Genomic DNA, 27,551 nt, shown 5'->3' on the forward strand with positions numbered 1-27,551 from the left:
ATATTCTGCTGCAATTTTAATTTTTTATTTTATTTTCAATTAACTTAATGCCAATACACAGCCTAAAATAAAATATTTATTTTTGTTCAGTTTTTGTTACTGTGATTTGTGTAGGGACTGATATCGCTCACATGAAGCTTATGGGAATGTGATCACTGAACATGGCATTTAAGAAGTGATGTAATGAATATACATATGTGATGCTTATCAAGGAAGTAAACACTTCATTTTTTTATAAAAATATTACCCATAACTCAGTGTGTGCTGATTTTGTGAGCATTAATAGTACACAGTACTTTTAATAGGAGAGAAGTAGCTGACTGAAGATATACATCTTTCTGTGTTTTCTCAGAAGCACTACTTTGTGATGTAAATGCCTAGTTTAGCTGTGTATAGCATTAGAATTGGCAGACAGCTATTAGTATAATGACATTCATTTCGGTGGGAACATGCTGAGATAAGTGTAGTTCTGTTGATCTAATACAGTTTAGTCCCGGTATAAGTTTTGGTAGTAGATGTATAAATTGTGCCTGTTTGTATAAAATGCTTCTATTTTTAAAGTTTAATTGAAGTGTGTCATGGATATGATCTGTATAATGAATCTCCCAGAGAATTTTCTTCATACTGAAGTCCAGGGTGGAATAAGAACAATATTATGCAACAACAGATTGCTACTTACTGTATACAGGAGATGTCGAGTCGCAGACAGGTACAGTGAAAAGACTGAAATACATTTAAGCTTTCATCCAAAAGGTCTCCTACCAAAATAGAAAACCACACACACATTCAAATAAGAAAAACTCATGCAATTATGACCACTGTCTCCGACTACTGTGACTGGACTGCATCTGTGCCTGTCAAAAGCAGCAGTCTGTGTGGATGAGGAGGGAAGGAGGAGGCGTGTAGTGGGAATTGGGAGAAATCGAAAGGTAGGGGTGAGGAACAGTGTAGTGTTGCTTGTGGGGGCATACAGTGACAGGGTGATGACAGGATAGGGCGGTTCAGTGCATTTGGGAGGTTTAGGGGCCAGAAAAGAGGGGAGGTGTGAGAGGGAATGGAGAAGGAGAGAAGTAGAGAAGAGGAAAACAGCTAGTGCGTGCATTGGCGGAATAGAAAGTGGTATAATGCTGAGTGGAAGCACAGAAGGGAACAGATAGGTAGAGGACATGGATTAGCAGAGGTTGAGGCCAGGGAAGTTACTGGAATGTAGGATATGTTGCAGAGACAGTTCCCACCTATGCACCTCAGAAAAGCTGGTATTGGTGGGGAGGATCCAGATGGCACAGGCTGTGAAGCAGTCATTAAGGGGAAGCACATCATGTTGGGCAAGTTCACCAACTGGGTGGTCCAGCTGTCTCTCAGCCACAGTTTGTTGGTGGCCATTCATGTGGACAAACAATTTGTTACCTGTCATGTTGAAATAAGAAGCAGCACAGTGGTTGCAGCTTAATTTGTAGATCACATGGTGGCTTTTGAGATGATAGCTGATGCCTGTGACCACACTAGTGTCGTTGGTGGGAGGATGTATATGTGTGTCTCACATCTAGGCCTATTGTAGGAATATGGGTGATGAGGCAAGAGGTTGAGAGCAGAGGTTGAGTAGGAATGGACAAGGACAATGCATGTGTTTGGTGGGCAGTGGAATACCACTGTGGGAGGTGTCGGAAGGATAGTGGGTAGAATATTCCTCATTTCAGGGTATGACAAGACATACTCGAAAGCCTGGTGGAGAATGTGATTCTGCTGTTCCTAACACGGGTGGTACTGAGACATGAAACGAGTACTCCTTTGTGGCTCGAGAGTGGGCATGTGGTAGGTGGGAAGTAAAGGTAGAGACAAGGCATGGGAAGTCTATTTCTATACAAGGCTGGGAGGATATTTCAGTCTGGGAAGGCCTCAGTGAGACCCTTGGTATATTTGGAGAGGGAATGCTTGTCAGTACAGATGCAATGACCATTGGTGACTAGGCTGTATGGAAGGAACTTCTTGGTAAGGAATTGGTAGCGGCTATAAAAGAGAAGGTATTTCTGGTGTTTGATATGGAAAGAGAGCTAATGAAGCTACCTCTGAGGTGGAGATTGACATTGAGAAAGGTGCCTGGTTGGGCGGAGGGGAACCAGGTGAAACAAATGAGGGAGAAGGTGTTGAGGTTCTGGAAGGATGTGGATAGAGTTTCCTCATCCGTGGCTCAAAACGGGAAGATGTCATCAATAAATATGAACCAGATGAGGGTTTTGGTATTCTGGGTGGTTAGGAAAGATTCCTCTAGCTGACCCTTGAATAGGTTGGCATAGAATGGTGCTATGTGGGTGCTCATTGCTGTAACATGGATTTGTTAGTGGGTGATGCCTTCAAAAGCAAAGTAACACCATACTTTACATAGGCCATGTAGGGGAATCCTTCCTAACCACCCAGAATCCCAAACCCCTCACCTGATTCAGATTTATTTATGACATCTTCATGATCTGGATCAAGGGTGAGAACACTGTATGCACATATCCTTCAAAAACCTGAACACCCCCCCCCCCCCCCCCCCCCCCCCCGTTTACTTCACCTGGTCCTCCTCAAACCAACAAGCCACATTTCTTGATGTTGACCTCCACCTCAAGCTCCAACCATATCAGCCATACCAACCACTTTACAGCCCTGCCACTCATGGTCATAGTATCTCTAGTGATGAGCCGTCCGTCTCCAAATATACCAAGGGTCTCACTGAGGCCTTCATATGCTGAATTACATTCCAACCTTGTACAGAAACTGATGTCCAGAGTCTTGTCACTCCAGTCACCTACCACCTTCCACGTACTCACTGCCCAGCTGCAAAAGAGCACTCATCCCATGACTCAGAACCCCCCCCCCCCCCCCCCCGCCCCCCAAGGATTGGAGCAACAGGATCTCATTCTCAGCCAGATTTTCGACTACTTCTCATCATGTCCTCTACTTATGTACCTACTTCCTTGTTCCTATTTGCAATGATATAGTAGTTTGTAGGCCACATCATCAATACTTCTCCAGCACATGATACATGGATAGCAAATAGCCATATGTTTCGATATTAATAAAAGGAAATATTTGTCATATTTTGTATAAATATGTGATACTTTAAAAATGTGTATTACTTCTTATGTTTCACGTTATGAACATGGGGCATGGTAGTGGTAAAAGCAACAGCCTTTCTGTCAAGAGACAGCCATTGTCACAGGGCCATACTGGAGTTGTAAGTTGAATTGACTGCCATTTATCTGAAAGGACATCCTGAAACAATTTGCCCACCCTTGCATCAGTAATGATGACAAAAGAAAATACTTGCAATTTGAATAGTAAAATTAAATATGTATTCAATTCATGTTTGGATTTGACCACAATTAGTTGGAAGGAATTGATGCATTTCATTAATACTTGAGATGTGATGATATTATCAGTGGGTGTAAAAGTTGTCTATCAAAGATTCAAAAGAGAGGAAAAGTATTTTGAAGATTTTAATCCTACCTTAAGGGCATCTTCATGAATCATTGCTTATCTGAAAGTTTTTTCACATCAAGAGAAGTTGCCTAAGCTGAAATAACATTTAAAATGTATCTCACAAGGACTGATACCAAATAGTAACATCTTTGAATTAATGAAGTTATGCTACTAAGTTTGAGGTGATTTTATTTCACAACACGTGGATGAAAGAGTTATGAATGGTACTTTTCAAAGCATATTTGAATTTTGATCTGAAGAAACATAAATTTAACTGTGAAGAAGTATTTGAGTGAGGGTTCTGAAATAACAATCCAGAGACTACTTTTGTGAATAATGATAAGCTTAAACAAGGTACATTACTAATATCATTGGATGCTGTAGATTAGAACAGCTGTGATATTACTGCTGAGTATCATCAGTGATGGCACAATTTTAAATGGGTCTATATTTTGTGAGTTGGTTCTAGACAATTCAAAACTGAATATTTCACGTGAAGTGAACCTCTGAAAAGAACATCGATTAAATGAGACAGTGATAAGGTAGTCCAAATATTGAACATTACAACTACTATTAATCATCAAAAGAGTAAACCCCAATGACTTGCGGCATAATTAATTGTATCTCCATAACTATCCAATGGTGTGCACCTGTTGTATGAGCTACAGCATTACAGCAGTAACAACTGATAAGTGAGTAGGTAGTATATTCAGATAGGATGTACAAAGACCTATGGGTCATTATACCCTCCAATACTACATAGTCTTCTATTCTGCCAGCACACCCACTTGGCATTTTTCCCTTTTCTACTTCTCTCCTTTCCCTCTCCCTTCCACACATCACACATCCCCCCCCCCTTCCTCCAACTTTCCCCCCCCCCCCTCCTCCAATTCCCCCCCCCCCTCCCCCCCAACATCCTGACTGCACCTAATAACTCTATCCCATAACCCCAACATAGCTGCACACTTCTACAAGCAACACTACTTCCATTGTGTGTGTGTGTGTGTGTGTGTGTGTGTGTGTGTGTGTGTGACAGAGAGAGAGAGAGAGAGAGAGAGAGTTGTGCTTTTATGAATGTGTGTGTGTGTTTTCTATTTTTGGAAGAAGGCCTTTTGTCTGAAAGCTTAAAATAACAGCAGTCTTTTTGTTGTGCCTGTCTGGGACTCAGTGTCTATATGGAAAGTAAGAAATTGTATGGATATATTTGTTTATGTTGGAGAAAAAGTCAAATTAACATTATATAAAAATAAATAAGAAAGATGTAAGCGAATAAAAGTAATCTATTAAAGAACATTTTTAACAAGAAAAGCACTGTCATTGATACAAATCTGTAAATTACAAATACTGGGCATTTATTATTAAACTGCAGCTACTTACAGAGGTCCAGTGTGTGTTTTAACTATTGTATGGCAGTAAAACTTGATAGATACATTAGTTGCATTAATATAGAACCAATTAATACTGGAAAAAAATTAGTTCCAATTTTGGACACCACATGCCTCTCTGGTGCTGCACACCGTTTGTATGACAGTGTGTCATTCATGCTGTTATTTGACAAGCCAGAAAATGAGTGAGCAATGTGTCTTTCAAGAAGATAGGCCATGTGCTGATAGTGAAACTGTTTTATGTGAACAGCAGCAATTACAGCACTGCACTGAGTGAGTATCAACTACTGAAAGATCTGAAGAGAGGCCCAATATCATTAAATTGTTTAATGGAGGTGATAATGAAATTCAAAAACACCAGTAAGCTTTGAGTGGAACCTGCAAGAGGAAGGCATCCTAATGAATTGGAAGTTATTGATGAGGTTGCTATTGGTGTAACTGACCATACAGCAGGTGCCCCGGTAGTGCTAGTGCTCCTGCAGTTTACAAGAATTGTCCATCCCATGGTCAACACTACAGTAAGTTTCACACTGGTACCCATACAAGATACAGACAGTGCACCAACTGAAACATAATGATATGCAGTAACATTCAGAATTTGCTCTTCAGTTTCTGGCATGGATCATACTTGATAATATGTGGCCACACAATAATCTATAGAGTGACGAGGTACATTTTACACTACAGAGTGCAGGAAATACAAACAACTACCAAATTTGGGGTGCTATTAAACCATTTTTTCTGCATGAAGAACCACTGCACTTACCATATGTGACTGCATGGTGTGGATTCATAAGCACCTTTATTCTTGGTCCATTCACCTTTGAAGAGAATATACCCAGAGGACCTGTCAGGTAAACCATTACATTTGCCTGTGTCAAGACCTCTTTTTACAGCACATGGTTCCTGCTTTGGAAGAGCACAACTGTTGCGGAATACATTGTTTTCATGCAAAATGGGGCAACACCTCATGTTGCTCACCCTGTGAATGATCTGCTTAATGCAACCTTCCACGAACATGTTATCTCCAGAGGTTTTCGAGATGTGTGGTCTCTGAGATCACCTGATCTGAATCCATATGACTTTTGGCTCTGGGAATGTCTATAAAGAATTCATTTTACCAAGGACAAGTTCAGTTTCTACCTGATCTAAAGGCCAGTGCACAGGAAAACATTACTAAGATTCCACCACAACTGCTGTCAGCAACAGCTGATCATGTCACTTTAAGGATGCAGTAACCAATCAATGTCTCTGGTGATAGTACTGAACACATTGTGTAAGCAGTGGTTAATTATAAAATCTACATTATGCCTTACTTACTTCTTTGTCCTTTTCTGGCAACAACCCATTCCTAATCCATTACATATGGCAACATATCTATATATTCTTCTTGCATTCATGGTGCCAGATTTGCACCTGGTGGTCAAAATGGAATGTAATGTTTTTCCAGCATAAATTGATTCCACATTAAAGCATTAACATAGCTACCAAGTTTTGCTTCCATATGATGATAGATCACGTAACTAATGAGGAGGTATTGAATAGGATTGGGGAGAAGAGAAGTTTGTGGCACAACTTGACTAGAAGAAGGGATCGGTTGGTAGGACATGTTTTGAGGCATCAAGGGATCACAAATTTAGCATTGGAGGGCAGCGTGGAGGGTAAAAATCGTAGAGGGAGACTGAGAGATGAGTACACTAAGCAGATTCAGAAGGATGTAGGTTGCAGTAGGTACTGGGAGATGAAGCAGCTTGCACAGGATAGAGTAGCATGGAGAGCTGCATCAAACCAGTCTCAGGACTGAAGACAACAACAACAACATGATTAAATTTCACAATCGGAAGTATTTTTAAAGATAGAAACATCTTCAAGTATAGCTGTGATTACCACCCTCATGATGCTAGACAGGAACATTACTTGCATGTCAATACAGTAAGTACAAACATTTGTAAGAGAGGAGTATATTTGAAACATACGCAAGTAAGTAGAAACATTTGTAAGAGAGGAGTATATTTGAAACATACGCAAGATTTACAAAAGTTTAAAGTGAAACTGAAAGAGTACTTGCTTGACCACTGCTTCTATTCTGTTTCCGAGTTTTTAGAGTACCAGAAAAGTGTAGTGTAATTGCTCAAATATTCTTAATAAGCCTATCATTTTATTTTATTTTATTAAATTTGTCATCAATATTCAACATCTATTGAATAGTTTTTAATTATTTGTCCTTTCAAAATAACAATGTGTATGATGATCTATATACTGTACCAACCTGACTTGTCCTACATCGTTTGTGCAAAATATGTACCTAAACACGATTTACAGGACCAATAAAGAAATACAAATACAACATACATTGGACCTCTGTTAGCAGCTGTGCTTTAATTATAACAACCTAGTACTAAGACTGTCATTAGATGTTAATTTGTGGCAATTTTTTTATTGTATTGCTAACCCAAAATGAGAACTTGTAATTTTTGAATTATGGACATAGAAAAAACAAAAAGAAACACAAAGAATTAAGTTTGATCCAAATAGCCAATCAAAATAATTCTTTATGATTTTTATTGCACTTCTCATTCTCATGGTGTCAGTAATGTGCATTAAATTCATTGAAATTACATGATGTGTAAGTTACAACCTGTAAAAAAACAAGGATCTATGCTCATGTATTAGATCAGTACATAGTTTTAATTATAAACAAATGTTCAGATCTTTCTTTTTTAAATTAAAATAAATGTTTTAATCTATCTCAAATGTTCAGATCTTTCTTTTTTAAATTAAAATAAATATTTTAATCTATCACAAGTCTTGAAACATCAGGTTGATTTAGAACTAGCAGAGGAGGAGATTGCACACTTATTAGATGTTGTTGGCAGCTGCAATGTTTAGAATCTGTCAGATTACCATATTTTGACCATCACTGCCACATCCATGAAAAGGTCCAACACACAATGCAAGTCTGATAGGTATACTCTAGATATCAGTGGCTTGGAGACTGGACAACCCAACAAGTTGAAACTGAGGGGGTAAGTTACAAGACAAGGCTAAAAGTGAAAGTATTACACAGAATAGGAAGGTCTTGCTGTTAAGTAGTAACATGAGAATGGAATGTCTGAATGAGTACTGATTTCTTTGGGTAATAATTACCATGTAGCTAGTGGCTTTAAGCAAAGTATTATGGTCACTAGTTTTATCTGATTTAGTCTTTTGGGGAAAATATTGAAAAAATGATCTTATAATTATAGTGTGGGCAGAGGTAACAGTATGAAGAACAATCTCAGATACATAACCTGGATGAAACTGTATTTTGTCTCATATTTTTGGCAAGTATTCAGTCTCCCATTAATCAGCAACCACACAATTTTTTGGATGTACTGTATGTTTTGACCTCTTGTAACAGAGCAAGGTGGGACCATCCTACTCCTGGCATTTACATATTTTTTTCCCATTATTTGATTTCATTTTGTTAATAGCACATATATGATAATTACACAAAAGATTAATTTCTTGTTCATGCCTTATTTAATTTATCATTATTATTCAATGTATCGTATTCAGACTCCTAATGATAGTAAAATTCAATCTTCTGGAAATATTTGATTTAAAAGAATATTCATGGCTTACAATTCATGCAAAATATGTGTAGTTCATTTGAGTGCAGTACTTCTTTCCACTCCTTTTCTGTTTTGAACCATTAAATCACACACAACATAATTTTGCAAGAATCGCTGCATAGCACTGATATTCTCCTAGCAATAGGCCAACTAGTAGGAATTGTAGATGACTCCAAAAATTATAATTTTGATAAAATATTAAACTCTAAAAAACATTTGAGACAGTGAAGAGCAAAACAGCGCCACAGCAGATGACAATGACTACCTTGGACAGTACCATCAGCTACCTAATATTGGCTGCAGCCAAAAAACGAATGACTACTGGCCAAGGCCTTCTGACATATACTGACTTCTACCAATTTAGATATAGAAAGCAGTTAGCCAACTTACAGTTAACACACTGTACGAATGTTGTGATGGTGTTGTGGTACATCATACGCTACATCCTTAGAGAAATAGGTGTAGTAACCACACAATACGTAGAACATCAATATTGTCTGCTGCAGAGAACAGTCACTTCACATCACATGCACCACATCTCACATAGAACTTCCAAATTGATGACTATGAATGTGGACATAAGAGGTGAAAAATATATTTGATAAATATATTTGCTGTTGAATCTTCAATAGTTAGAAAAGACTTTAATCATCCAGGAGTATCTCATGAAAATTTTAGTTACCTAAGAGGCAATCAAGGAAAAATTTCCCTGTCACTAGTCTCTAAGTGTTCTCTAGAAACTAAACAGAATATATACTTGAAAGCCCAATCTATGATGGTAATATGTGATATACAAAGAAACAGATGCACCCTATTTGAGAATATTAATTCAGAAACCAGATCATAAGCCAAAATTTATTTTCAGCAATGATATTAAGCAAGATTCAAAGTGCTATTAAGTTCATAAAAATGTTCACATCTTTGAATCACTGGAAAACCAAATACCATGTCATCTACGTCTACAGCCATACACTGTGAACCACTGTGAAGTGCATAGCACAGGATACTTACCATGAAGAATGATTACTTAAATGCATCTGTGTGTGCAGTAATCAGTTCAGTCTTGTCTTCATAATCCCTATGGGAGCAATATGTAGGAGATTGTAGTATATTCCCAGATTCATTAGTTAAAGTTGATTCTTGAAACTTTGTAAGTAACCTCTGTCAGGATGATTTGCATCTATCTCAAGTTCTTGCCACTTCACCTTTCTCAGCATCGCTGTGGCAGTCCATCATGAATCAAACACACCTGTGACCAATCATGCTCTCCTTCTTTGTATAAATTCAATATTTCCTTGCAATGTAGCAGACCAGGAACAATATATTGAAGTTATCAATGTCAGGACTAATGCACATTTCGAAACACAAGCTGCGTATAAAACACGTATTTGGTAAATGACTGCTAATATGACAGCTCTTGATTCCACTTGAATACAATTTTATAATTATATTTTCACGTACATCATCCATGCAAAACATTTCAAGACAGATTTCATTCATAGCATATAAGCAACATCAGCACAGTAATTATAATGGAAGCTCGAACTAGCAACTGAAAACAAGTTATGTGCATTCAATCAGTCAGTTGTGAGTAGGTAGCATTACATAGAGGATGCATCAATGTTGTGTCACAAACTGCAGTGGAGTAATATCTCTAAATCAAGTGAATCAAGTGTTCAAGAGAGTTTCCAGAATGTTTTAAAGAAGGGAAGACTATCTGCGAAGTTTGTTCCAAAGCCCCTGACTCCCGAACAAAAAAGTAACATATGGATGTCTGCTGCACCTTCAGAGAAATGTAAAATGCAGATAATTTTTTTCTAGAAAAAAAACATCATGAGTGATGAGACCTGGTGTTATTAGTATGAACCTACCATAAAATGATGAAGTCCAGAAATCATATGAAGGGTCATTGCTTTAAAGATGTAACTGATATTCAAGTCAGTGTGATGCAAAAGTTGAACAACATCCGAAAGAAGGACTTTTCTGACTGCTTGCATGGTTATATGAATGTTCTGTGCTTTGCAGTCAAATGAGAGGAGACTATATAGAAGACATGAAACATTAAACTCACTGTCTTAACTTTTCTTTATTTTTTACTAATCCTGTCTTGATACTTTTTAGACTGATGTGGTAGATAGGTTTGTTTCTGGTTCTCAGATTATCAGTATTTTATGTAAATTTGCTTTAATAGAAATTTCCAGAATATCAGCTTGACACCTGTTCCTGAAATTGCACTCTGAAATTACTTGTTTTGGGAATATCAGATGTGTAATGTTCATTGCTAAATCAATATTCAGATTAAATATTAGCAATGAAAGTTATTTTGTAATTAGAAAGTAAATTAATATTTCCTCAAGTTAATTGCTAACCTAAAACATCTAATAGAATTTCACATTCAAAAAGTAAAATATTCTTATCAGATGTTCATCCTTGTTACTTACAAGGCTTCTTATGTTTTCCTGGAAGACACTAAATGGATTTTCTTTCAGGTCCACAACTGAACAAATCTGCAGTATCCTGTTTTGCTACTAGTTATTTCAAGTGTAATTCTGTTTATTTCAAAACTGACGTTTTCAAGAAATTGCTGAAGAAAAGCCCACAGTCAACTGGATAGGTTTTCAGCAGTTGAGGTATCTTTGTACCACTTACTATTTTTGTTTCAAATGGCTGGTGAAGCATCTACTGACATTATTTTGTTCTAAAAGTAATGCTTTATTTACCTCTGTGGAAACTGATACATCTCAACAGAAGAAAGGCAGAAATGCACATCTAGTGAACCAATAAGCCAAAAGTTAAACATCAAGAATCCCATGCCCAGAAATATTCAGGATTTTTTTCATTAGAGACACTAGTGCAAAAAATGAGGTGCATGGGCAAGCATGAAATAATATATTCCATTTATGACAATATTATGGAAAGGTCTGATTGCTGCCTGTCATACAATGGAGATGCTGACTCGCAGACAGGCATAACAAAAAGACTACTAAATACATAAACTTTCAACCAGAAGGCCTTCTTCTGAAATAGTCCACACACACACATTCTCATGCAAATGCAGCTGAGACACACACACATGGCACGGTCTCTGGCCTTTTTATAATCACCTGGAGGAACTTCTGAAATAAATTAACTCTACCAAGAAAAGTATAATCAAATGTGGTGACTTCAATCCTAATTTCTTGAAATCCAAGAAATTCAAAGACTATTTATAGATTTAATACAGTCATTCAACATAAGCCCAACTGTAACGGAATCAATTTGGAAAACAGCAACTTCTGCACCTATCACTGACCAGATGTTGATAAACACATGCAAATATACTCATGCACCTTCATTCATGATGCACACCAATTCCAGAGATCATGCATCCATACAGTTCACAGGCTCACTTATAGAGACCACCTGATTGGCTCCCTAGCACTCTCTGGTGAGCCACCAAAGAAAGAGTGTTATTTAATTGATCACAAACTAGTGCTTGGCCCATTCTGTAACCTGATTACTATTTTCCATTTCATGTGTTCATTGCTAAGCACAACCTGTACTTCATTGTATCTTATGTTGGCTCTATAAAGCACTATGTTCCATAAATCATGTTTGTTCTTTGTATAACAAACTTGGTGATAAGTGAGGGTTACGAAGACTGAGACTCCTATGAGACACAGTTATGCCAACATTCCCAGATTTTTCACATGAATTAGGCAAACCTGTGCAGGGTTTTCTTTCTTTCCTGGCTTTTGCCATGCTTGCATCAGTTGTTATGCCAACTTGCACCTTTGCAAGAACCGTCCAGCTTATCATTTGATGAAATATGCAAGATTCTCTCAATCTTACTGTGGCAGAATGCATGTCATTGAAATGCATGTAGAATTTTACCATTGTCAGAAATGCCCAAACCAATCTTACAAAGCTGGGCAGCAGAATTACACAGGTTGTTACATTGTTGTAAATTTGTCACTAGTACACATCACGAATCCTTTGCTGATCACATGGTGTGTGATGTTATTACTTGTCTGGTCCCCTGATAAAGAAGTCCATGAAAAAACACTTCAATGTGAGAATCTAATGCTTACAGGTGTGCTCAATACAGCACAGTCCCATCAAATGGCACAATGCACAGGAAATCAGATTTCTGCATGGATGGATGTACTGGAAGTTGCTCAGTTCACTCCTGTTAGGCATACTCAGGTGATCTGGATGACCAGGAAGCCACTGCAGTAGTACAACCTTCATCACAGCATTGCATGGGGCAGCATTGGTTACGGCCACAGCAGCAACAGGCTGTGTCACAACAGTGTCTGCATGCCCCCTTCCATCTTGCACAAACCCATACTGCTTCATCCAACAGGAGTACACTGCCTGCCCTGCATGTCAGGCTGTTTGCAACAAGTGTCAAAAGAAAGGCCACATTGAATCAGTATCTCTTCAAACATGCCAGACACAGTAGTACCAATGGGCATAAACTATATCTTTATAGCAGTTGTCTTCTCAAACAAATTGTTTAACAATTGTATGTGATTCATAAACTGCTAAAAATGCAAGTGGACACAGGAGCTGCAGTAACTTTGGTATCAGCACAAATGAACGTGGACATGAGGTCCCTCTCTCTCACAGGTTACATAGAAGTTGGTTAGCTACAATAAACAGCAGATTCCAATCCTAGCTCAGTTCTCCTCTCCTGTATCTTACAAATCTGTTGTTCTCCCTCTCACCTTCCTTGTCGTGGATCATTCCCATATCACAGACCTGTCTGGGTTAGGTGTGTTTAACACTTTCAGTTTCTCCACTGCTGATTAGATAAATTTAGTGTCAGATCAAGTTCCATATCAGCAACTGCAGTCCCTCTGCTCTTAATTTTCGTCACTGTTTTCCCCTGGACTTGGTTGTGCTACCAGTTTTTAGGCCCACATTATCATGGAAGAATCCACCCACCCTCTGTTTTTTGGGCATGGTGGGTGCCTGTCACATTGTGTGACTCTGTCAACGCTGAATTAGACCATTTGACAACGCTCGATGTCATTTGGCTCATTTCTTCCAGTGAATGGGCTACATTACTGGTCATCATTAAGAAGCCAATGGGTATACTTTACCTCTGAGGTGACTTCAGTGTCATGATTAATGCACCATCTATGATAGATACATACCCTTTGCCCCACCCTGACAGGCTGCTTGCAAAATTGTCAGGTGATCACTACTTTTCCAAGACATTTGTTGGAAATGTACCTCCAGCTCCCTTTGGATAAGACTACTAGGCACCTTCTCATGTCAGTACACCTGTCGGTCTATACCAATATCAAAGCTCGCCTTTTGGTGTCACTGACAGCCTCTGTGTCTGGCTCTTCAGCAATCTCTGATCATTGTGTTCTGTATTGCATTCTGCGGGTCTCAAGTGCAATCTTGCCAAATCTTAATTTTTTCAGCCATCAGTTGAGTAGCTCAGTTTTCAGGTTCCTCATGCAGGGGTCAAGCCATTGCATCATTATGTTGAAGCAATTGTGGCTTTGCTGCAGCCGACTTCTTTTAAGGAATGGCACGCATTTACAGGTAAAGTTGCATACTACTATAAGTTTTAACCAGGTGCATACACTGTTTCTCAGCCCCTTCACATACTTTTATGTAATGAGCTGCCTTTTTTTCTGGTCCCTGGCTTGTGATTGTGCAATTTTTTTAAATTAAAAAAAGCTTCAATGTGTCCTTTGTCTGGCCATTTTGCAACCAGGTGTTGGCTACAGATACCTCTCAGTGTGGTCTTGGTGCACTGTTAGCATAAAAATATGCAGATGAGTCTGAACAACCTTTTGCTTATGCTTCTCAGTTTTTACCTCCCATTCAGCAACAGTATTTTTCTCACATTGAAAAGGAGGCTTTAGCAATTGTGTTTGCCCTCTAGAAATTTCACATCTTCTTGCATGGTTTTAAGTTCCATTTAATCACAGATCAGAAGTCTTTGGTTGTTCTTTTCAACCCTTTGGCTTCCACGCCGGGCAAGACAACACATCATTTGCAGCAGCAGTCTCTCTTCTCTTGTATTATCATAATTAGATCCATTACTGGCCAATGGTGCAACACACCGATGCCGGTTACATTACCTCACCTTCCAAACAGGCTGGACCTGGTGTTCAGTCAGGATTAGCTGCTTTGTTTATATTTAGAAATTGAGAACCAGAACATGGTCAATGGTTTTCCTATCACTAGTGCCACAATAGCACTGGCTGTCACCACAGATCCTGTACTTAGTCGGATCCTTTCTTTTGTGCAACATGGGTGGCCATAAAAAAACCCATCCTTGCTTCAGATCCCTTGGATAATTACTCCTCCATCCAGCACCACCTTTCTGTGTTTGATGGGGTTCTTTTGTTAGTTACAGTGAGCGCTGCTGCCCAGATTGTGAATCTCACTTCCTTATGCTGTAATGTAATGTGGCTTCTGCATGTTGGTCATTGGAGGACCTCTTGCACCAAAGTTTTGGCCTGACAGTATGTGTAATGGTAGAGTATAGATGAGGACACCATGTGGCTTATCACAGGTTGCATTCACTGTGTTCAGCAACAGGTGGCCACATGGCTGTCTTTTTCCCCCTGGCTAATACACCTGTTGGCCTATAACAATATCAAAGCTTGCCTTTTGGTGTCACTGACAGCCTCTGTGTCTGGCTCTTCCACCACAGACCGCCATAGCAGTCTCTGATCATTGTTTCCTGTATTGCATTCTGCAGGTCTCATGTGCAATCTTGCCCAATCTTAATTTTTTCAGCCGTCAGTTGAGTAACTAGGTTTTCAGGTTCCTCATGCAAGGATCAAGCCATTGCATCACTATGTTGAAGCAATTGTGGCTTTGCTGCAGCCGACGTCTATTAAGGAATGGCAGGCATTTACAGGTAAAGTTGCATACTTCTATAAGTTTTAACCAGATGCATACACTGTTGCTCAGCCCCTTCACGTGCTTTTATGTAAAAATCTGTGTTCAGCAACAGGTGACTGCAAGGCTGTCTTTTTCCACCTGGCTAATGCTGCAATGTCCATCAGAGTGTCTACATACTGATTTTGCTTAGCTCTTCCTAAATCAGCATTGTCTCATTGTAGTGGACACCTGTTCCAAGTTTCCCTACATAGTGTATTGTCCATCCTCATCTGTGGCTGCCACTATTTCAGCCCTGTCTAAGATTTTTGCAATTCCGTATACCTTGGTTACCAATAATGACCCTCAGTTTACTTCTCAAGAATTTTCATCTTTTTGTCAGGTTAGTGGTGTTCACCATCCTGCACTCCTGATGGGTGGACATAGCATCACTTTGACCACCTGTAGCCACACATGGTGAGGTCTGTTCCTGAGGGGCCCCCTCCTCTCCCAGCCCCACCTCTGTTGATGCCTGCTCCTGTTCCTGTATCACAAATAGTCAAGTTCGTGCCACAGTGGGCAGTGGGAGTCACTGCCTGGCAGATCGCTGTCTGGGGTTCCTGCCTCTGCCCCACTCCTCAACTGCTGTCACCAGTGCAGCCACTGCTGCACCTGAAACCACAGTGACCACCACCACTTTTGCTGGGTCACGCATGGCCATTGCCTCCGACAACCCTGCTGCCACCTCCTGTGCCGACCACTGACCTCAATGAGGTCCTATGGCCTCTCATGACAGGGGGGACACCATGCCAAACTGACCCATCACCACTTCCACCTCTATTCGCTAGTGCCACCCACAACATACTGCGGCAGCAGCTGACATTCATTGTCAGGTAATGAAATGGATGCCAGCACTGTTGGAGTTTTCTGTGACTAGTAATCTCAGTGCCTCATGAGAGCAGTAATTTTTTTCCCCCAGTACCTGCACTTTTTCAGTGCCAGCAATTTTTTTGATACCAGTACCTCTTTTTCAGCACCAGTGTTCTTTTTCAGAACCACTGCTCTTTTTCAGTAGCAGTGCTTTTTTTCGATACCAATGCTTTTTTCGATATCAGTACCTTTTTTCTGTACAATGCATTGTTTTATGTACCATGCATTTTTTTCTCTTCCATGTATTTTTTGTGCATAGTATTTTTATGTTTTGTGTGATTTTCCCAACCCCTAGAAGGGAGGATTGGTATATCTTCACACATCATGATTTCAGAGATCATGCATCCATACAATTCATGGGCTCGCTTATAGAGGCCACATCGGTTGACCCCGTAGCATGCTCCAGTGAGCTGTCAAAGAAACAGGATTACATAAGTGATCACAAAGGAGTGTGTGGCTTATTCTGTAACCTGTATTACCATTATACAATCAATGTGTTCAGTGCTACGCACAACCTGTACTTACTTGTGTCTTACTTTGGCTCTATAAAGTACCATGTTCCATAAATCATGTTGGTTCTTGCTATAAGAGTAAGATGCACTATAAGGAACTTCAGTACTGAAGATGTGGAATATTTTTGTTCTCTCCTCAATGGAAAAAATTGGAATGATGTGTACAACTGTAATGATACCAATGACAAATATGACAGGTTTATGATCACTTTTAAGCATCTTTTTAAATAGCTTTTCCCAAGAATACAACTATACTTAACTCTGTTCCAAAAACAAACAGGTGATAAAGATACCACATCAAAATGAGATTTCATTACCTACTTCAAAAGATACAAATGAATACTAAAACAAGTTATTTTAAAAAAATCAAAATAAAAAGAAATGCTAGACAATGACTCATTGACATTTAATTCCAGCAATAAAACTAAAGCAACCTGGCAAGTTATAAAAGGAAACAGGTACAAGGCCAGTTAATCATGACAATAAGAGAAATAGGTACAAGACCATTTTATCACAGGAATACAGAGTTGATTAAGAAAACAATAAACTAACTGACCCGTGACAAGTAGCTAGTAATTTCAACCATGACATAGCACAACAGTTGATAAATACATACCATGACAAGCAGCCAGATAAAAAAAAAAAAAGGTGCTGATGAGATACCAAATGCTATCATCAAAGTTAGTTCAATATTTATTGTTGAATCACTAGCAGAAACAGTACATTTATCAGTTGAGAATGATGCATTTCCAGACTAAAACCTACAAAAGTAACAATGCTAGATCAGAAATGTGCCAATGTAAAAGTGGTAATTATAGGCTAATTTTAGTTTTCAGGCTTCAGCAAAATTATGGAAAAAAGGTATGTTACAAGATCAACAGCCTTCTTAAATAATGAAATGCTCATAATTAACTCACAGCTGGGGTTGAGAGCTGGACAGTCAATCCAGTCAGCAACTTTAGCCATTTTAAATGAAACACTAACAGCAGTGGATGATGAATGACATGTATCTATTTCTTGATCCTAGTAAAGCAATATGTCACTTTAGTAAAGTGATGTGTTGCAAAAGCATTTTTTGAATCATCGAATGATGATTGCCACTTTAAAAAGTTTACTTTTGTAATGAATTACATAATCTACTGTTTCTATTCACACTCAGGTATCATCAAATGGATGGATGCTGCATACTTGCAAGCCTTGATGACAATAAGTTCATACCACATTCATGGTACCTGCTGGTCAGGCCGTTCATTCTATATCATTGGGTCCTGCCTTGGAGGTATGGTATGGGCCATAGAGGAAGATTGGCTTTAACAATGCTTATTATATCACAAGGACATGAGAAAACTTGTATCCATTCTTTCGATTGGAATCTGTTAAATATGTCAGACTGTTTGGGTACTTAGTCCTTTTCAATGTAATTACTGTATAATTAGTGGTCACTATACACAAGAGTGCAATGTACAGTATATTGATTATCAAAGGCACTGAATTTATTTTGAGAATTGTATGTGGAATATGTACTCTCAATTTCAAGCAGTAATTACAGCAATTTGAGGTTGACAAGTGTACTGAAACAGTAAGGTGAGCAAGATTAAATAAAAGGAAGTCTCAGTTCCTGATCAGACTTTACTTCACTTCCTGATATTGTGGTAAAGAACCAGTGGAACATTGTACATGCCTACAGTGATCTGACTCAGAACATGTACAGTGTGGAGTGAATAAAATTCATGGAGAACAGGAACAATAAACAAAATTTTGTAATTTTAAAGAGCATTAGTGAATTCTGATTATTCAAATTTGCATGAGCTGATATCTGTTGTCAATAGTTACCAAGATCAACAGCCAAAATTATGCTTGTCATTTAACAGAGCATTTTATCAAATACCCCATTTCACTATTGGTAGTAGTACCAGCTAAAGATGATCATGATAGCAAATTTTTGTTAAGTAGTGAATAAGTAAGGATACTGTACACCCTGGTATGTGCTTATACAAAGAGTGCATGTATCATAACTAAATGGCAGCTGCAAGTGGTCATGCTATGCATGGTGTTCACTTGTTGTACAAGGCTATATGTATGGTTTGGCATTCTGAGTTGGCAGTATCATGGATGGCTAGAAGTAAGAGGGCTGCCAACAGTGTCAACTGGAATGCACAACAAATGAATCACTTTTATGTTAAAAGAAAAAAAAACTTTGATGTCTGGCCTATTAGTCAGACATTATGTATCAGAATGTGTTAATGTTTGGCTAGACTATTTTGAGTTACAATCATTGGGATCTGTCACTGTGAGACTTGAAGACTTTAAATACAGAGAAGTGAAAATGAGAGTTCAGTTCATCAGCAAAATTTATAGCAGGCAATTGAAAGAACCAACATATTGAGAATGTACCAAGTGCAGACAGCAGATGAAGTAAATGTAATGGATCACATTATTTTCTCTTTCTTCGTTCTTTTCTTGTTATACATGCAAGCCATACACAATCAGTGGTAAAGTAACAAGTTTTTTTGTGCCAGTGATAATGTTGCAATACAAACCAAAAAAGGAGACATATGCTCTTCAACTGATCAATTTCTGATCTTCATATTTTTATTTCTATAAGTGGTAGCGGTCGCACGTACAACTAGCACTGCTGTATCAGGATTGTCCAAAATATGCATTCCGATCTTATATTAAAAAGTGTTATGAAAGGTACTAGGAAGACCAAGTTTATTTATGTATATAGTTGTGCCAATAAAACCCAGCTGTTCATCATTTAGCCCATGCCAAGAATCCTGCATCAAGAGGATCAAAGCAGACAAGAAGAATTTGCATGAGCAGTAGAGGGGTGATACTGCATCATTATTTTCATAATCAACTCTATGCACAATGGGACTATTGAGAAGAAGTACATAACTTTAAATAATGACTATTGGTCTTAAATATATTGATATTGAAGGTCTGTTGAATTTAGGGCCAGTTAAAGTTCACTCAGGATATGTGTACCTTCCAATTTCTTTCAATTATTCTTTCCAATTAATTTTTTAATTTTTCAATCAGCAATTATTAATCAGCTTCCATTATTCCATTATATTATCCTCCCCACACCCCCATCCCCCCCCCCCCACCCCCCACCCCCCCCCCCCCCCCCCATATTCTGCCACTATTCATACACCACTGCAAACCCATATTTCTCACCATACACTGTAGTGCAAAATCAGTTGCTAGCAAGCACTGAGAATCAAGAATTTTGAAGTTTGGGTAGTAGATGGACAGTTATTACACCTTTGACTACAAACAAGATGGAGAAGAAAATAATTAGTCCATGAGTTGGAAGATTTCGACTACAACTCTGAAGGGCTTTGACTGTACTCATCCCACGATGCGTCAACAACAGCAGTTGCGGATTGCAGCTGTGGCTTGTCAACAGGTGGCAGCAGCAGCAGAAGTGTCAATGGCACGCCCATTTCTGATGATGCAGCTCAACCTACACACTGATCCAGCTTCCCATTGGCATCTATACACAATGAGTTTCTGGTGAGCTGCATAAAATCCAAGTTGATATAGTTTCCAATAGTTTCTTTTTTTCTTTTTTCTTTTTTTGTGCTGTGGGATAAACTGCAAGTGGTTTCACAACCAGAGTTTGTGGATGTACTATAATGGAATAGCTAGCCTTGTTACAATATTAAGCTGATGCATGTTACAGCAGATACTGCATGCCCTTGGTGATGAGAAAACTGGATGCAGATGTCCCAGTTTGGTTCAAAACATTTTGTGAGCAACTGTGTCATTCCTGTGTCATATAAAAGAGTTAACTACCATACTTGGACAAACACTACACTAGAACAGCATAGCAATGAGTCATAGAGGGAAAAGGAGGAAATACAAAATAGCACCCCGCAGTGACATGTGACAAACACCTTACCAGAGAAGCTAACTTTGGAAATACTGAAACAGTTCAAAATGAAGGCAAGTGAGCAAATTCAATATGTGAAAAAGACTTGAAACAAAATAATTAACTGAGCAGGAATTTAACACAATACACGATCAAATAACGGGCATACAAGTAAGACTGAGAGCACCGGAACAAAGCAAAGATTTGGATGTAGGCACTGTTTCAGGCTTTACACTTGCTAGTTGACCTAGTCAGTAATAAAACATGAGAAACATCTGAGTCATCTGTAGATACACCTCATTCTAATGTGGAAACAGGTAGATCAGAGATTGAACGACTGAAAATTTGGAGGAACAAACTAACACTAAGGATGAAGGACTATCTGAGACCTTAATAATCTAAGCATTGATATCATGGCACAGATGGAGAGGTTGAGGAAGGAACAAAAGGAGGCTATTGATACCCTAATAATGGAAGTTTCTAAAGTAACAAATTCTTATGAACTAGATTTTAAAGAAACATTTACATGTCTTTGAATGTGTTCTAAAGTATACCATGCTTGTAAATCTATATTTTACAGGTAATTAAGCTATAATGAGTGTCTTGATGAAGATTTAAACTTTGCTCACAGTCTGTTGTCAAGGAAGGTGGACTACGAGCGAATGTACCAAAGCATATTGTGATTTTTATTGTTACTGTAAGAAGTATTTGTACAGGAATCTGTATTTGAATAGAGTGTTTTGAGTAAACTATTATGCAATTTTTTATCTATTGAAAAGCTAAGCTTTATTAGTAATGTACACTGCATAATTCTAGGCATGCTACTTTATGTAGATGCTTGGTGCTGTAGTGTTCAGTGAGAGAGTCAGAAGACTAGGTTTAAGATGTGTCTAGTGCCCAAAGTCCAGAGGTGATTTAATTATTTTATGCTACCATACCATAGGGTATGCCCGATGCAGTGTGTCACCCCAAAACTAGTGTCTAAACTGGAAGCATTTTTATTTAGTTTACAATATTGGTTAAGATTGCTACAATATTACTTACTCTTACCAAGCGGGCAAGCGCCGGCAGACAGGCACATGAACAAAACACACAAACACACACACAGAATTACTAGCTTCCGCAACCGAGGGTTGCTTCTTCAGGAAGGAGAGGGAAAGACGAAAGGATGTGGGTTTTAAGGGAGAGGGTAAGGAGTCATTCCAATCCCGGGAGTGGAAAGACTTCCCTTAGGGGAAAAAAAGGACAGGTGTACAAGTCTTTCCGCTGCCGGGAGTGGAAAGACTTCCCTTAGGGGAAAAAAAGGACAGGTGTACAAGTCTTTCCGCTCCCGGGATTGGAATGACTCCTTACCCTCTCCCTTAAAACCCACATCCTTTCGTCTTTCCCTCTCCTTCCTGAAGAAGCAACCATCGGTTGCGAAAGCTAGTAATTCTGTGTGTGTGTTTGTGTGTTTTGTTCATGTGCCTGTCTGCCGGCACTTTCCCGCTTGGTAAGTCTTGGAATCTTTGTTTTTAATATATTTTTCCCATGTGGAAGTTTCTTTCTATTTTATTTATATTACTTACTCTGATTTACTCACATGAGGAAAATGGAATTATCTAAAGAGATATTGGTTTACAGAGAAGAGTAGTGAAAACAGTGTTAACATGAATTTACATCACTGTTTAATGTTAGAAAAATTGTTGACAAATCAACTGTTTTGTCTGCTACTGCAGAAAATGTGGACTTTCAGTATAACTGCTAGTCAGTGACAAGGTATAATATTAATTAAGTTTTTCCCTTAGAGTGTTAAAGTTTAAGCATGTTAATTCACTAAATTACTACAGTGATATTTTGTTGAATAGAATATTTATGTTGAGTATATGTAATTGTAGCAGTGAAGCCTTGATTATTATTTATTTATTGTTTCCTGAAAGAGTTAGAAAAGACCTAGGAAGATTATGTCATTCATATTATTTTATAAAACACATGAGCAGGTGCAGATGGTTCCAGAGTTTCAAGTTGTCCTTACTGTATTACTTACTTCTCAATTAGATTTTCTACAGTAGAAGTGTTGGATACAAATCTCATAGGAAACCACTGTTAATTTGTTTCTTGGTGTGAAATGGAAGATGTACCACTGGTGAATTACAAGAAAAGGTAGAAATAAATCTAACAATAGCACAAAAAGTAATTTTAAATAGACATGCACAATGTCACATGCAAGAGCATAATTTAAAAGCAAGTGTCCCTAATTTTAACACAGTGCAAGAGAATCTCTTTCACCACAGTTCATAGTTAAATAAAGAAATGAGCAAGTTTTTCTATCATTATGAAGTTCTATACAAAATTATAGGGACCCCACATCCAAAGGCTGTTTTTTGTTACACCCTTTGAGTGGAAGGAAAAAAGTCTCTATAATACAGATGAGATCAAAAGATATAAGTCATAAAAATGTCGTAATAAACATCCTTTTACAACTAATGTAGTTTTACATTAGTGTGTGGCAAACAATAGGAATTAACAAACAGTAGCCAGCAAACAGATTACAGAACCTAGACTAGTTACTTCTTTTTCTAAGTGGAGCTGGATGTTCGCTCCTGTATATTGTAAGCATGGTGGGATAACATCCAGCTATGACTATTACACCATGTAATAGGAGGGCATGTATTGAAACATTCAAAGTTACAATAGTGAAAGACTATGTACAGAGGAGTAAAATACTTATAGCTCACAAGACAGATTAAAAAACAGTATGAATACCGGCTACACTAGGTGTAGCTACCTCAATATAAATGTATAAAAGGAGAAGGTAGAGTTGTAAACACTATTAACAGAGTATTGTACCGCAATATGTATGTGTGTACGATCTGATAGGAAGGATAAGTGGACCTAGAGGAAAAGGATAACATATACCTAAGAGAAAAAAGAGGGTAGATAAATAGGGATGCTATTTCATAATTAAGTGATTGTGTAGAGATAATCTTTCTGCAGAAAGAACTGTATATTGAAGGTTACTACAGAAGTTGGTACAGTTAATTCTGAAGTTCCTCCAGAGTAGCAAAGTAGATGAATGTACCATACACTATCTTAATTATGGCAAAAAACACACAAGTGTATGACTTTTTTGTGCTATTGTCCATGTTTGGAAAGATAGGAAACTGATTATGGAATGCCTGACACCAAATAGTTGTTAACTGTTCAAACCATGTAACTCCTCTGGTTTGGAGGCAGTTTATAGATGCTGGAGGTATTTGGTGAGGCAACTGGCCTCATAACAATGAATGTGATATTCCCTGTAATAACTAAACAGGGCCATATCCTAGTATAGCTCTGGGAGTTTTGTAGAGTCTTGTATACTCCTAGAGGAAATGATAAGTAATACTGATGGGTTTATAAGGATTTTCTAAGGCGAGATTTTGGTTATTTGGTCAATGGAATTGGTTTTAATTTGAATGTAGAGTTTACAAACGCAAAGGTGATTACTGTGTCAGGTTGCTACCATCTCCACTTGGCTTCAATAGAAAGGTGATAGAATCACTTTTTGGGCCTGTCTGGGTGAAACTGGGGAAGGCTGTTCTGTAGGACAGGCCAAACAACTTCATTCTCTGGCCCCTCAGTGAACAATCTGTAAGGGAGGAAATCCAGGGATGGGGGGTGGAATGGGTATCAGTCTTTAGGGTCTGTCTTCTTTCCCTCTTAGGTTCTAACACCTTCAGTATTTCATTTCCTTTCTTTCTTTTCCTCTTGTAGCACCTTGACTATCTTCCATCTTTACTAAATTCAGTAGTCATCCACATGGAACCCTCCTTGTATCTGTTTATTAAAAACTGTTTTCACTGGCTTAACCAAGGTGTAGCACTTGCTCTGAGGTTTTGAAAAGTTTTATGAGCATTGCTAATAAAGTCTGAGTTCTACAAGCAACATATTAGATTGAATAAAATATGGGAAATTCTACTAAATGACTGCTGGTAATGAGTAGTTCATGAGAGAAATCCAAGAAATATTATAAACAACTGTTAAAAGATCTGTATGAGTAATAATTATTTGTCATCCCATATCCATAGTGAAAGAATTATGATCTGGTAAGAATGTTAAGAAACTTAATTATAGTGAAGCTGGGGCAAATATTTGCCTACAATTGGTGGTTTACAGTTCACTGTGGAGCATTCCACACATGGCAAACAAGAGTAAGTTGTTTATTATAAATGAGATACAGGTACATCTTTGATTTTACATAAAAGAGACACATGTATTAATAGTTGCAGTGAAAATGTTAAAACTAGTTTTTAACTTTGAATGTTTACTGTTTTGTTAGTATTTCATAGGAGTGATCACATTATTCACCTCAGGGGAGGAATCTGTACTGTAACACAAAAAAGCTTATTTCTCCTAATGAATTAGATAATGAACTGTTATGGATTAATGTTTTGTTTATGTGCATGTATAATGAAATGGATGGACACAATGTATCTGCAAGCCAGGATAAAGATAAACATCATACCATGTTCACAGAACCTGATGGTAGGGTGATTTATTCCATGTTGTTGGTTCCTGCCTTGGAGGTACGATGTGGGTCATAGAGGAAGAGCAGCTGCAACAATGCCTACGATGTCATAGGGACAAGAGAAAACTTGTTATATATCCACTCAATTGGAATCTATTAAGCAAGAGAGACAATTTGTGGACTTAGTCCTCATCAACACAATTGTGATGTTTCAAATGTTAAAACAACTTTACAATTAATGGTCAATGCACCCAAGAGTACAAAATATAATAGGTTGACTATCAGAAGCATCAAATTTATTATGAGAATTGGATGCTGGGTTTGCACACTTAACTTCCAGCAGTAACTACAGCACTTCAAGAAACAAAGTCTGACTGGGAGAGGTTGGCAAGTGCACTGAGACTGTAAGATGAACAAGACTATGTAATTGGAAGTCTTAGCTCCTGTTCAGACTTTACATCACCATCCTATATCATGTTACAGAACCAGCAGAACATCACACCTTCAGTGTTATTAATAATGACATTCTATTGCATAGGTTAAGTAATTATGGAATTAGATTCCAGTCTAAACAATGGATCCAGTCATACCTCAACAATGATCAGCAGATTACAGAAATAAAATATGAAGACAGTGAAACACACAGAATTTCCAGCTTTCAGTAATGAACAGAAAATCAAGTATGGATCCATCAAAGAACAGTACTGGGACCAGACCCTATTTCTGTTGTATGTAAATAACTTGGCCAACAAAACAGATGATGGAACAACAGTATTTTTTGCAGATGGCACCAATATTGTAATCAGATCACACAGTGAGAAACATCTGCAGGAAACTGCATCACTGGTGGTGCAAAGTTTAGCACAATGGCTCACTATAAATTCTGAAGTAAGAGTAGCAGTTAACTTTCACAGCACATATACATCTAGCCTGAAAATCTTGTTTTCATCACTGAAGGAAGAAATGGCTTAAATGTGAGTTGTATAAAATTTTTGGCCATATGTATTCAAGAGGATTTTAAGTGGGAGATAAAACTTAACACTCTTAATAAAAAATTCAATACCCTTATGTATGGTGTTAGAATTCTCACTCAGAATACAAGCTGCTTGTCAGTGGTGACAATGATCCATGGCAGTATACAGCTACTATGGACATGTGAAATCAGTTTTTAGGAACTCCAAATTTAAAAAAAAGAAATTTAAATACAACAAAAGAATATTAAAGGTATAACGCAAGCAAAATTTAGGGGTTTCTATAGGCCCCTTTTTAAAAGTCTGAAAATACTGCCTTTGCCTTAAAGGAATACTATCTTCACAAAAGGGATAATTTTTTTTAAAGAAAAGAAATCATCCTCAAACATATAAAACTAGCCAGAAGTTTAACCTGCATTTAGACACAGTAAGTAGAAACGTATGGAAAATAGGAGTATATTATATTGGAGATATATTGTATAACCATATGCCTTCTTACTTAAAATACTTATCAGTATTAGATCAAGTTAAACAGTTCTTCCTTGAGCATAAGTAAATCTGATTTACTAAATATTGTTAATTGTATAGTTATGTCACTTTATATTATTATTTATTTTGATTGTGTTGATTAGTAATCTCAGTTAATAACTATGATTATTATAAATTAATTGTGTTACCTCTGATTTGTCCTATAGCATATCTATAAACAATGTATTAAAATGATTCACAGGACAAAAAGGTCTATAGTTACAAGAACATATTTTTCAAGACCTTCCTCCAAAGAACTTGAGGAAGGCACAAGGGTGGGAAGGTAATAACCACGTCTCTCGCTTCCTATCACAATACTTTATTCATAATCAACTGTACAGCACGGGGTACAGATGGGAACTGATCCCCGGAAGTCAACCTACAAAGAACATCAATCGAAGATACTATACACGTATCATGTTTTGGCGTATCGATCCGTGTGTCGACGCCACAAACTTAAATCACATGTAGCTTAACTGAGTCCTATACTCAGTGTCAAGGAAACAGTTAACTTGTGATCATCAGCCATAGAGTACTGTACCAGTTATGGCTCCTATTTTTCCTTAACTACCGGCTATCGTTAAAACCCTCTTGGTCTTCTTAACCTTTTCCTTTTCAACCTTAGCTGGGATCTTATGGCCTGTACTACAAGATTGCTTCTGACTTACTCAGGTTATCTAATAACTTTTGTCTAGTCTCAAAAGCACTGGAGCTATCAAACTTAAAAACATCTCATCAGTGTTACCACTGATTTGGCAGACATTCCTACAATTCAGTCTTTTCATCTGGTCCTAAATTATGATCTACATTTAAGCCCCAGCCAGACAGACATTTTAAAATCTATTCAAGAAGTTCAAAAAATTAATCACATACAATGTTCATGTGATTGTACATGGAATGCAGCTTAGCTACAGAAATATTTACCTCTGCCTGTGCAGAAAAAAGTATA

The 27,551-nt window shown here is 37.9% G+C and overlaps 1 protein-coding gene across 9 annotated transcripts in view; it reads right to left on the reverse strand.

The window, feature by feature from the left end:
- LOC126347783 (luciferin 4-monooxygenase) overlaps positions 1-27,551 on the reverse strand; it is a 227,067-nt gene that overhangs the window by 92,978 nt on the left and 106,538 nt on the right. Inside the window, exon 2 of one of the 9 annotated variants that reach the window (XM_050002306.1) lies at positions 25,101-25,202. The exons of the other annotated variants lie outside the window; for them this stretch is intronic. Coding sequence (XP_049858263.1) covers positions 25,101-25,103 — 3 coding nt within the window. The 5' untranslated portion in view covers positions 25,104-25,202. The remainder of the gene's footprint in view (positions 1-25,100; positions 25,203-27,551) is intronic. 9 annotated transcript variants of the gene reach the window in all.

Source organism: Schistocerca gregaria, chromosome 1 (genome assembly GCF_023897955.1).
Source record: "Schistocerca gregaria isolate iqSchGreg1 chromosome 1, iqSchGreg1.2, whole genome shotgun sequence".
Lineage (NCBI taxonomy): Eukaryota > Metazoa > Arthropoda > Insecta > Orthoptera > Acrididae > Schistocerca > Schistocerca gregaria.